At 41.6% G+C, this 12,632-nt stretch overlaps 1 protein-coding gene across 1 annotated transcript in view; it reads left to right on the top strand.

Annotated features, from left to right (window-relative positions):
- The window catches only part of LOC129940474 (ATP-dependent RNA helicase bel), a 96,726-nt gene extending 94,934 nt beyond the window's left edge, over positions 1-1,792 (top strand). Inside the window, exon 5 of the mRNA XM_056048820.1 lies at positions 1,366-1,792. Coding sequence (XP_055904795.1) covers positions 1,366-1,478 — 113 coding nt within the window. The 3' untranslated portion in view covers positions 1,479-1,792. The remainder of the gene's footprint in view (positions 1-1,365) is intronic.
- Positions 1,793-12,632: the final 10,840 nt, after the last annotated feature.

Genomic DNA, 12,632 nt, shown 5'->3' with positions numbered 1-12,632 from the left:
GTTTTTGACCCATCTGTGTAAAAATGGATCGACTCATCCTGCAAGAATGTCCTATCCTCCCAAAAACATCTGGTAGGTATACAAAATCTGGAAATTGCTGTCGAATTGTAGTTGGGGGATGGTGTAGTCTGTGCTATGGAATTGATTCGAAGTACCTTAGAATTACGGAGTGGCCAATGTTGTTGTTAGTCCGCAACCCCGACTTTGCCCTTCGTGACGTTACAAGAACTTGAGGGTGTGGCCCTCTCCAGACACATTTCGCGTTTAGACATAAAGTGTTTACTGGTAGTTGCTGGTTGCAGCAAGAACAGTTTTTGTCCATTCAATGAGTATTTTGCTGTAGTATCCGTCCAGTCTCCAATTAGACACCAGAGTCCTTCAGGATTCCTGCAGCTTGCTCCATTTATTTAAATAGGCGTTTTGAGAGGCTTTTTAAAGACAGGGTGAACAGTCAGTTGATGTTAAGAACATCATGTTGATGTGTACGGGAAAATGGACATAAAATCAGTAAACAGCGGTTGTGCTATGTTAAGCATTATTCACATGAGCACGACCAACGAATGAACGAATATTCGTCGATTTTGACATTTCTTTTTCATGAGAGTTTTTAATTAATATTAATATATTAATATTAAGATATTCATAATGATTTTTTTAGGTTAAAAACTCGCGATGATTTTATTCGTTGCGAGTGTGGATAATGTGGAACACGAATAAAGTTTGACAGTTCGTATCAACTATAATTTTTTTCGCGACGAATAAATTTGTTTTCCTAAATTTATTAATATATGATATTGAAAAGTAAAAGTATGCATCATAAATCAAATAAAAACTAAATTGCTATCGTTTTCTTAAGAATTTGTGTGAAAATATGTCTTCAAACGTATATAAACTCACATTTTGTAATTCATTCGTCGTTCGTTGGTCGCGCTCAAGTGAATGCTGCTTTACTTAGGGTAAGCATGAAAGGTGTGATGAGAATTTGTGACATTGGCGCGGGCCGTGCTTATATGGGAGGATGACTGTGGAAGGTTATAGGATATGAACGTAGTTTGGTTTCAAAACTCATCGGGAGAAAGTTCTCGAGAATCATTGACCATACTCACCTTCTACAGTTCGACACGTTTGACGCTCAAGTAGAAGTGGTTTTCATCAAGAATCAAAAATAATTATGAGGGAAGCTTTTCTAAGGCATTCAATCTGTTGTCAGATGCAGATATTGATTAAATGTTTTGTGTTTAATAACAATTAATTGGCACCCTACAAAATTAAATATATTTTTAATGTTTCTAAAAAATATTTCTACTTCAAAAATCATGTTTACAACTCTTTACAAATACAACCGTTTAAATTTTATTATTGCAGGTGGAAGTTCCGGGCAATATGGCGGAGGAAATGCAGGAAGTGGCTCTTACGGAGGAAGCTACAATCAATCCCATACAAATAACTCTTCAGGCCCGGATTGGTGGGCTAACTAAATATAGCAACAAACGGTCTTATGAATTAACTAATTATATTACAACAATAATGGAGTCATACGTTGAGTTAGCCGGTTTCTTTTTTTTAATTATTATTCGTGTCCAAAATTTTATTTTGAAAAATCTAAATCTGTTTTTGAATTCAACTCAGTATTTCTAATAGTTAATTTAAAATTATTTTCTGAAAACAAATTTTTAATAAATACAGTGTCGTTTTGGATGACATTAAAACCCTGAATTTTGTAATAAGAGACGAACGTATGTGAACGTAATCATAATTGTTAATCAAAATAAACTAAAAATAAAAGACCCAGCTTATAATAGTTTTGCTATTGGATATTGTAAGTTCTTGTTAGAAAATCGTGTTTATTAAAACAATTTACGGTGGGTCATTTCAACGGTTATTTATTACACAATTAATATGAATGAATTGGGTGGCTCGACAGTCCGTTGAAAACTAGTGCCTAGTGACTTACAACTGTCAACCATTCCTGTGTACGAGTACTGATGTTAGGGAAGGCGGAGACCAACAGTTTTAAGCCGAATCCGAACGGCTAATTTGAGAAAGCACTTTTCATGAAAAGAATTAATCATGGAAAATTTGTCAATTCCTTGCAAGAAGCAGTACCCGTGAAAAAAAACTTTAAATGGCATAGGCAGGGATCGAACCCAAGACCTCTGGCAAATTCATTTTTATTTATTCAATCTTAAACCTATGTTAAAGGTAGACAAAAATTCATAAAACTAGCCTAATTATCCATAACTTACAACTAACTTAATGGATACTCCATATGGACACTCTAAGTTAAACTAACACTAACTACTAATGCCTTTCGGCCCTAAGATCTATTTTACTTCAATTTATATTTTATTTATTTCTGTATTTATTAGAAAGTTTTGAAGAAAAAAACTTATATCAAGATATTTTTTTTTATTTTTACTTAAAAACTACTTAAAATAAGGTCCTTAATATAGAACTTAAAACTAACTAAAACTACCTAATCTAACTATCTAACATTTTTGTTTTTCATATTTTGTTGTCTTTTTTTATATTCCATGTTTTCTTTTTTTATTTTAATGTTTTTTTTATTCTATTATGTATTTTTTATTGTTTTTTTTCTATTTCTTTTTGTGCCACCATGCCTATTCTACTTAAAACTAAACCCTAATACTATCAAACAAGTATGTAAGCCGGCCAAGGCTTAAAACCCCATCCCGACTACCCAATATCAAGTGCCGATTGAAGCCACCAAAACTGGTTCTCCTGCTTCACCCTATTAGTTCGGTCCCGTTCGGATACAGCCCTACTGAACCGAAGGAGCTCTGCTCCGCCTTGTGCCATGACGTCCCGATTGTATCTGAGTCGCCTATTCACGGTTCTTCGTCTGACGTGGTAGATTAGCAGACCTGCCAATCTATCCTGTATCAGACCGCATTTGTCTAAAAAGAGGAATGATTCTGGTAGAATGAACCCGCTCAACCGTGCACTTTCAAAATACTCGTCGTTCGGATAGAACGCCCCGAAATAAAAATTGTTCGTCGAAGACATAGCTCTTGCAATGTGACCTCGAACGAGTTTTATCACGAAATTGTCAATTCTGTTGATTCGAGCCCCGTTGTATAGGACCTCGTTGGAATAGTAATGCACATAAGAAGATTTGGCTGTTCGATATAAGCCGGTACACGTAAACACTGCCGCTCGAACACCCGAAACTTCTCCATCTGGGAAGGGGCAACGTTGAACCACACAGGACACAGGAAACGATCATTGGCCGTATGAGTGCTATGTAGCAAATTACCTTCACTCTGGGGTCAAGCCGACTGCTAAAAAACAGCCGTTTCGTCAGAGCAAAGGCTCCTCTGGCCCTGGTCAGAGCAGCATTTATATGTTTGTCGAAATATAAATACTGATCTAACCAGATACCGAGGTACTTCACTATACTTTTGCTCGCCAATGGCTGCCCGTGAAGATCAACGATGACCGTCTTGCGCCAATTCTTGCACGTATCCCTAGTGGCCCTAGCCAACGGAGTCCGGAACAGAATTGTCTCCGACTTCTGGACATTTATGTTCAGATTCCAGTCGTCGCAATATCGCTGAATCTTGTAGAAATCACGCTGCAAGATAATTCTTATAACCTCAACCATTCGGGCCGTTCTGTACGCAATTAGATCGTCGGCGTACGCAATTGCCTTTGTAAGACTACCTATCAGATCGCTGGTGTAAATGCTGAAGAGAATCGGCGAATTCACCGCTCCCTGTTGAAGACCATTTTTAATTAAGAATGTTGTGGTAGAAGTTACATTGCCACTTTTGACAACAAACTTTCTACCGTAAAGCATATCATAAAGTATATACAACAATGGCTTGCTTATGCCAAGCCTGCTCAGTTTTAGGTAAAGACCCTCTAACCATACGGTGTCAAAGGCCTTTTCCAAATCAACCAGAATAGCACCTGCGCATTGTTGTTTTGATTTATTCCATTGGATATCAGAAACGAGTTTAAACGAGAATTGTTTATCCGGAATTATTTTGTTGTCCGCAGCCCACTTAGTCAGAGCCCTATTAATGATGTTTTCGAAAACTTTGCTGATGCTCGGAAAAAGACTTATCGACCGAAGATTTCACGGGTTGGAGTTGTCCTTTCCCTTTTTCGGGAGAGGATGAACCACAGCGGTCTTCCAATGCACTGGATAATATGCAATAATATGCACTTCGGATCTTCAATTATGTAAAAGTCATCGTCAAAGATGGCTTACTCTGGATCTATTTGCGCTGTCATTAGTACGTCTCTGTTCTTTTCAGTTCTTTGTAATTTAAGACACGGAAGGTCATTATCGTTTTTTTCCAGAATATCTTGTTGATTTTGGAGAACATACTAGGGTCACTCGAATTAACTGACCGGATCTTGCGGTCCCAGTACTTGTTAATTGATAGCCTGTAGTTCTCCTTAATCAACAGATTGACATTTTTTATTGACGACTTCAGTGTCCTAACCTCCAAGTCGTGTGGGTCTGTCAGTCGTCTGTACAAGTTTTTGAGTCTTGTCAGTAAGCTACTCTTGTGCCTACGTAGTGCGTCAATTGTCGCATTTCTGTAAGCGTCCATTTGGTCCCGTTCTCTGTACTTTGGAATTGTCCGTTCGATCGTTCGTTTTATTGTTTCGTCCATCTGTTGTAAATGTTGGTCAATTTCTGTATTTGTCAGGTTCGTGTTTTTTGGTGGGGCTATGTCACTCGAACGGAGTTCTCTCGCTAAAGCGTTGGTGAAACGAGGCAAACGCATCTTACTGTAATTGTAAGAGTACGTTGCAACGTATTCTTGCAATTCCACTCGTTCGGTCGGAATCTGCATTACAGCAGCCAGTCCGCAGTGATCACTGTCGTACTCGACTGTCTGTAAGCAGTTTTGAGGGTGATTACTCACTCTGTAACTGTCAGTCTGGTGTCGTACAGCAAATGATCCAGAAAGGGGCCGCTTCTTGGATACAATGGCTTTTCAGTAGCCAGCAGGTCGACGCCATATTCAACGCTGTAAAGATTCATCAAATTAAAAAGATGATTACCTCTGGGATTCCCATATTGATTTCCCCAATCTTCATGTTTTGCGTTCAAATCACCGGCCAAGATGAAATAGTTTTCTTCCAAGCCCAGTTTCAGTTCCCTAAAAAGAATCTCGAGTTCTGAAGCAATGTAAGTAACCTGCGGAGCTCCAGCCCCATAAGCCGCAATCATATACATCCGCTTCCCTTGACTGAGAGAGATGCATACAACGCATCTCTTTTAATCTTTTGCAATTCTTTGTTGTATATGACTTTATAATTAATGCCTTTTCGTATAAAGAGGGCGACACCGCCCCCTTGAGTGGAGTCGGTCTCTTCTTACGATATTGTAATTTTTATGAGTCAATTTGTGTTTGTGGTTTAGCTTAGTATCGCTGGCTATAAACACATCGGGACTATAGTCTTTCAACAATTGGAACATATTGGCTCTTCGTTCAATCCTAATCAGTGAATTTACATTCACAGCTAGGACTTTAAGGCGCGTCTCCGGCAGCGCGCCCATTATTGTCAAAATTGCGCCAGGCCAGGCAACAAAGAGTAGAGATGATCTCCCCTTTTGCCTTTCTCCTTTATCTGACTGCAGTCCTGTCAGTTGACCTTGAATGCTCAACAACAAGGCTGCAATGTCTGGCTGCACCTCTGGTGCCTTAGGCACAGGGGCCTTTGGGGCAACCGTTGGTGGAGTCTGTCTCGTGTTTCCATTCACTGACACCATTTGGGCGTAGGAAAATTTGGGATCTTCGAATTTTTGTGTTGGAGCCTGTCGAACTGTTCGACTTCTTTCGGCGATTTGACTGGCCTGTTTCTGTTTCATTACTTGGACCTTAGGGCAACCCCTATAGTTAGCCGGGTGCCCTTGGTTTCCACAAAGGACACACTTGAGCATTTTCAAATCCTCAACCCGCTCAGTCCCCAGCTTGCATTCGCCTATGATGTGGGTTTCTGAGCACCTGACACAGCGCAACTGCATATTGCAGTTGGCATTGGCATGGCCAAACCTCTGGCACTTCGTGCATTGTAGAATGCCGTCGTGCCTTTTTAATGTGTCCCAGCGTGCAGTTTGATAGTCGAGAGATTTGATTCTCTTCACACTCTCAAAACTGCTTTGGGGCGATAATGTTACCAGGTACATTGGCAGCCTATTACCCCCTCGTCTGGACTTCACCGTAGTGAAAGGCTTGATCCCGTCCGTGACTTTTTGACGGAGCTCAGCTAAGAGCGCCTCCGGTTCCGTGCAGGAACTTATGCCCTTCAGAAGGACCGTCTTGAATTTTTCGCTCTTAGGCGTGTAGCTGAAGAACTCAGCGGTGGCCTGTTTAAGCACTTCTTTTAGTAAATTGTATTCGGCCAGTGAGAAGCACTGTACCGAATACCGCTTTTCTTTTTCATTCAGAATATTAATTAGAAATTTGCCCTTAGTGGCCAACTTACCTGTTTCAAGTCTTGCAGGTCAACCCGGTAGGTCTTAATTGGTGGCACCTTCTCCTTCTTGGGCTGTGGTTGTTTCTGGTGTTGCTGCTGTTGTTTCTGCTGCTGCTGTTTCTGCTGCTGTTGTTGCTGCTGCATTGCTTTAGTTGAGGTCGATGGGCCCTCAACATTTGGGCCTGTCACTGCTGCTAGCTTCTTTTTATTTTTCTCCGCTCCTGTGCTTTTGGGAGTGGGTTTGGGTTGTGGTTGTTTTTGCTGCTGTAGTTGTTGTTGTTGTTGCTGTTGCTTTTGCGCCTATTCCTGCCTCTTGTTTGAGTCTTAGTGCAGTGAGGAGGGGCTCTATTTCCTCCTTGAGCTTGTTGAGACTTTGCTCGAACTGGCTGATGGCTGCCTGTTTGGTTAGCAGGGCCTGCACCAGTTCGGTTTCATCTTGGAGGTCCGCCATTACCTCCAAAGCCTTGGTTTGCGGCGGGACTGGCTCTGGCTCCGATAGGATTAAATCCATATTCGGAGACCTGAAGAGCCCCTCTCCACCTTCGGATACATATTCAATTTTTTCAGACTCGGCGTAGTCTGCAAAATCGCTCTTGGTGGTAATTCCTCCTTTACCACTCTCCATTTGCTTCCGCATATCTCGCCGCTTAGCGGAGTTGGCCCTCTACTTTATTTGGGCTATGCTTCTTCATTTTCCTTTTTTTGTTGCTTGTAGCCTTTATCCACTGTTCAGATGCCTAACCTGATGTTGTTGCGGTTGTTTTTGGTACCGCTACTGGCACCACCGCAACATCGCCTGATATGTTGGCAGAGGTATCTTTTGATACCCCTGCTCTTTTCTCCTTCTCCATTTCTTTTTCTTCCCAATAGATAAAATCAACAATTTCTCTGTTGTGAAAAAAAGCAATTAAATTTTTCGTTGACTCCGGCTGGGAATCGAACCCTCGACCATTGGATCTGCTTCCGGACGCCACTTTTTTTTTTTTAAATTCATTTTTATTAATTCATTCTTAAACCTATCTTAAAGCTAGACAAACATTTATAAAACTAGCCTAATTATCCATAACTTATAATTAACTTAATGGTCCCATACGGAAACTCTAAGTTAAACTATAACACTAACTACTAATGCTTTTCGGCCATAAGATCTGTTTTACTTCATTTTAATTTTATTTATTTTTGTATTTATTAGAAAATTTGAAAAAAACTCATATCAATATCCTTTTTTAGTTTTACTTACAAACTACTTAAAATAAGGTCCTTAAATAAAACTTAAAACTAACTTAAACTACCTATTCTACCTATAAACTACTTAAAACTAGAACAACCACAGCAGCAAGTCTAACGTTTTTTGTTTTTATATTTAATTGTCTTTTTTTGTATGTTTTTTTTTTTTTTTTAATTTGTTTTCTTTTTTATGTTCCATGTTTTTCTTTTTTAATATTTATTTTTAATTTTGTTGTTGTTTTTTTTTAATTTTTTTATTTTTTTTTTGTGCCACCATGCCTATTCTACTTAAAACTAAACCCTAAAATTATAAAACAAGTATGTAAGCCGGCCAAGGCTTAAAACCCCATCCCGACTACCCACTATCAAATGCCGATTGAAGCCACTAAAACTGGTTCTCCTGCTTCACCCTATCAGTTCGGTCCCGTTCGGACACAGCCCTACTGAACCGAAGGAGCTCTGCTCCACCTTGTGCCATGACGTCCCGATTGTACAGGAGTCGCCTATCCATGGTTTTTTGTCTGACGTGGTAGATTAACGGAACTGCCAATCTATCCTGTATCAGACTGCATTTGTCTAAACAGAGGAATGATTCTGGTGGAATGAACCCGCTCAAGCGTGCACTATCAAAATACTCGTCGTTCGGATAGAACGCCCCGAAAATTAAATTGTTGGTTGAAGACATAGCTCTTGCAATGTGAACTCGAACGAGTTTTATCACGAAATTGTCAATTCTGTTGATTCGAGCCCCGTTGTATAGGACCTCGTTGGAATAGTAATGCACATAAGAAGATTCGGCTGTTCGATATAAGCCGGTACACGTAAACACTGCCGCTCGAACACCCGAAACTTCTCCATCTGGGAAGGGGCAACGTTGAACCACACAGGACACAGGAAACGATCATTGGCCGTATGAGTGCTATGTAGCAAATTACCTTCACTCTGGGGTCAAGCCGACTGCTAAAAAACAGCCGTTTCGTCAGAGCAAAGGCTTCTCTGGCCCTGGTTAGAGCAGCATTCATATGTCTGTCGAAATATAAATACTGATCTAACCAGATACCGAGGTACTTCACTACACTTTTGCTCGCCAATGGCTGCCCGTGAAGATCAACGATGACCGTCTTGCGCCAATTCTTGCACGTATCCCTAGTGGCCCTAGCCAACAGAGTCCGGAACAGAATTGTCTCCGACTTCTGGACATTTATTTTCAGTTTCCAGTCGTCGCAATATCACTGAATCTTGTCGAAATCACGCTGCAAGATAATTCTTATAACCTCAACCATTCGGTCCGTTCTGTACGCAATTAGATCGTCGGCGTACGCAATTGCCTTTGTAAGACTACCTATCAGATCGCTGGTGTAAATGCTGAAGAGAATCGGCGCATTCAACGCTCCCTGTTGAAGACCATTTTTAATTAAGAATGTTGTGGTAGAAGTTACATTGCCACTTTTGACAACAAACTTTCTACCGTAAAGCATATCATAAAGTATATACAACAACAGTTTTAGGTAAAGACCCTCTAACCATACGGTGTCAAAGGCCTTTTCCAAATCAACCAGAATAGCACCTGCGCATTGTTGTTTTGATTTATTCCATTGGATATCAGAAACGAGTTTAAACGAGAATTGTTTATCCGGAATTATTTTGTTGTCCGCAGCCCACTTAGTCAGAGCCCTATTAATGATGTTTTCGAAAACTTTGCTGATGCTCGGAAAAAGACTTATCGACCGAAGATTTGACGGGTTGGAGTTGTCCTTTCCCTTTTTCGGGAGAGGATGAACCACAGCGGTCTTCCAATGCACTCGATAATATGCATTATTCAGTGCATTATTGAAGAGTGTGGTGTAAATGTCAATTGCTTCTGTCGGTAAATGTCTTAGTACAACGTTGGATATACCATCGACACCTGCTGACTTTTTATTTTTTTATTGAATTGAAGATGAGCTGGAGTTCAACCTTCGTCACTAACAAGGGACTTGGTCCCGTTTGCTCGGCGATTATGGCATTTGCCAAGGAATCGTCATTGAACCGCATGAAACCGCGGTTCTCAGATCGCCATTGTGTTATATCATTTCGAAGGTAAAAGTGATTAAGTAGGGCTCTGTTTTCCAGCTCGTGGTTGGGTGAATGCTAACATTCACCTTGTACACTTACTGGAAAGTAGCTCCCACCGCCTCCACTTTTTCCTTCGGATCTTCAATTATGTAAAAGTCATCGTCAAAGATGGCTTACTATGGATCTATTTGCGCTGTCATTAGTACGTCTCTGTTCTTTTCAGTTCTTTGTAATTTAAGACACGGAAGGTCATTATCGTTTTTTTTCCAGAATATCTTGTTGATTTTGGGGAACATACTAGGGTCACTCGAATTAACTGACCGGATCTTGCGGTCCCAGTACTTGTTAATTGATAGCCTGTAGTTCTCCTTAATCAACAGATTGACATTTTTTATTGACGACTTCAGTGTCCTAACCTCCAAGTCGTGTGGGTCTGTCAGTCGTCTGTACAAGTTTTTGAGTCTTGTCAGTAAGCTACTCTTGTGCCTACGTAGTGCGTCAATTGTCGCATTTCTGTAAGCGTCCATTTGGTCCCGTTCTCTGTACTTTGGAATTGCCCATTCGATCGTTCGTTTTATCGTTTCGTCCATCTGTTGTTAATGTTGGTCAATTTCTGTATTTGTCAGGTTCGTGTTTTTTGGTGGGGCTATGTCACTCGAACGGAGTTCTCTCGCTAAAGCGTTGGTGAAACGAGGCCAACGCATCTTACTGTAATTGTAAGAGTACGTTGCAACGTATTCTTGCAATTCCACTCGTTCGTTCGGAATCTGCATTACAGCAGCCAGTCCGTAGCCAGCAGGTCGACGCCATATTCAACGCTGTAAAGATTCATCAAATTAAAAAGGTGATTACCTCTGGGATTTTTATATTGATATCCCCAATCTTCATTTTTTGCGTTCAAATCACCGGCCAAGATGAAATAGTTTTCTTCCAAGCTCAGTTTCAGTTCCCTTAAAAGAATCTCGAGTTCTGAAGCAAAGTAAGTAACCTGCGGAGCTCCAGCCCCATAAGCCGCAATCATATACATCCGCTTCCCTTGACTGAGAGAGATGCATACAACGCAAACCTCTAGCGTCTTGATCTTTCGCAATTCATTGTTGTATATGACTTTAGAATTAATGCCCTTTCGTATAAAGAGAGCGACACCGCCCCCTTGAGTAGTCGGTCTCTTCTTACGATATTGTAATTTTTATGAGTCAATTTGTGTTTGTGGTTTAGCTTAGTATCGCTGGCTATAAACACATCGGGACTAGTCTTTCAACAATTGGAACATATTGGCTCTTCGTTCAATCCTAATCAGTGAATTTACATTCACAGCTAGGACTTTAAGGCGCGTCTCCGGCAGCGCGCCCATTTTGGTCTAAATTGCCCCAGGCCAGGCAACAAAGAGTAGAGATGATCTCCCTTTTTGCCTTGCTCCTTTATCTGACTGCAGTCCTGTTAGTTGACCTTGAATGCTCAACAACAAGGCTGCAATGTCTGGCTGTACCTCTGGTGCCTTAGGCACAGGGGCCTTTGGGGCAACCGTTGGTGGAGCCTGTCTCGTGTTTCCATTCACTGACACCATTTGGGCGTAGGAAAATTTGGGATCTTCGAATTTTTGTGTTGGAGTCTGTCGAACTGTTCGACTTCTTTCGGCTTTTTGACTGGCCTGTTTCTGTTTCATTACTTGGACCTTAGGGCAACCCCTATAGCTAGCCGGGTGCCCTTGGTTTCCACAAAGGACACACTTGAGCATTTTCAAATCCTCAACCCGCTCAGTCCCCAGCTTGCATTCGCCTATGATGTGGGTTTCTGAGCACCTGACACAGCGCAACTGCATATTGCAGTTGGCATTGGCATGGCCAAACCTCTGGCACTTCGTGCATTGTAGAATGCCGTCGTGCCTTTTTAATGTGTCCCAGCGTGCAGTTTGATAGTCGAGAGATTTGATTCTCTTCACACTCTCAAAACTGCTTTGGGGCGATAATGTTACCAGGAACATTGGCAGCCTATAACCCCCTCGCCTGGACTTCACCGTAGTGAAAGGCTTGACCCCGATAAAATCGATGTCGTCCGTGACTTTTTGACGGAGCTCAGCTAAGAGCGCCTCCGGTTCCGTGCAGGAACTTATGCCCTTCAGAAGGACCGTCTTGAATTTTTCGCTCTTAGGCGTGTAGCTGAAGAACTCAGCGGTGGCCTGTTTGAGCACTTCTTTTAGTAAATTGTATTCGGCCAGTGAGAAGCACTGTACCGACTACCTTTTCTTTTTCATTCAGAATATTAATTAGAAATTTGCCCTTAGTGGCCGACTTACATACCTGTTTCAAGTCTTGCAGGTCAACCTGGTAGGTCCTAATTGGTGGCACCTTCTCCTTCTTGGGCTGTGGTTGTTTCTGGTGTTGCTGCTGTTGTTTCTGCTGCTGCTGTTTCTGCTGCTGCTGTTGTTGCATTGCTTTAGTTGAGGTCGATGTGCCCTCAACATTTGGGCCTGTCACTGCTGCTGGCTTCTTTTTATTTTTCTCCGCTCCTGTGTTTTTGGGAGCGGGTTTGGGTTGTGGTTGTTTTTGCTGCTGTAGTTGTTGTTGCTGTTGCTTTTGCGCTGCCTATTCCTGCTTCTTGTTTGAGTCTAAGTGCAGTGAGGAGGGGCTCTATTTCCTCCTTGAGCTTGTTGAGACTTTGCTCGAACTGGCTGATGGCTGCCTGTTTGGTTAGCAGGGCCTGCACCAGTTCGGTTTCATCTTGGAGGTCCGCCATTACCTCCAAAGCCTTGGTTTGCGGCGGGACTGGCTCTGGCTCCGATAGGATTAAATCCATATTCGGAGACCTGAAGAGCCCCTCTCCACCTTCGGATACATATTCAATTTTTTCAGACTCGGCGTAGTCTGCAAAATCGCTCTTGGTGGTAA

The sequence above is a fragment of the Eupeodes corollae genome, chromosome 1 (assembly GCF_945859685.1).
Source record: "Eupeodes corollae chromosome 1, idEupCoro1.1, whole genome shotgun sequence".
Classification (NCBI taxonomy): domain Eukaryota; kingdom Metazoa; phylum Arthropoda; class Insecta; order Diptera; family Syrphidae; genus Eupeodes; species Eupeodes corollae.
This window is presented reverse-complemented; position numbering and strand designations above follow the sequence as displayed.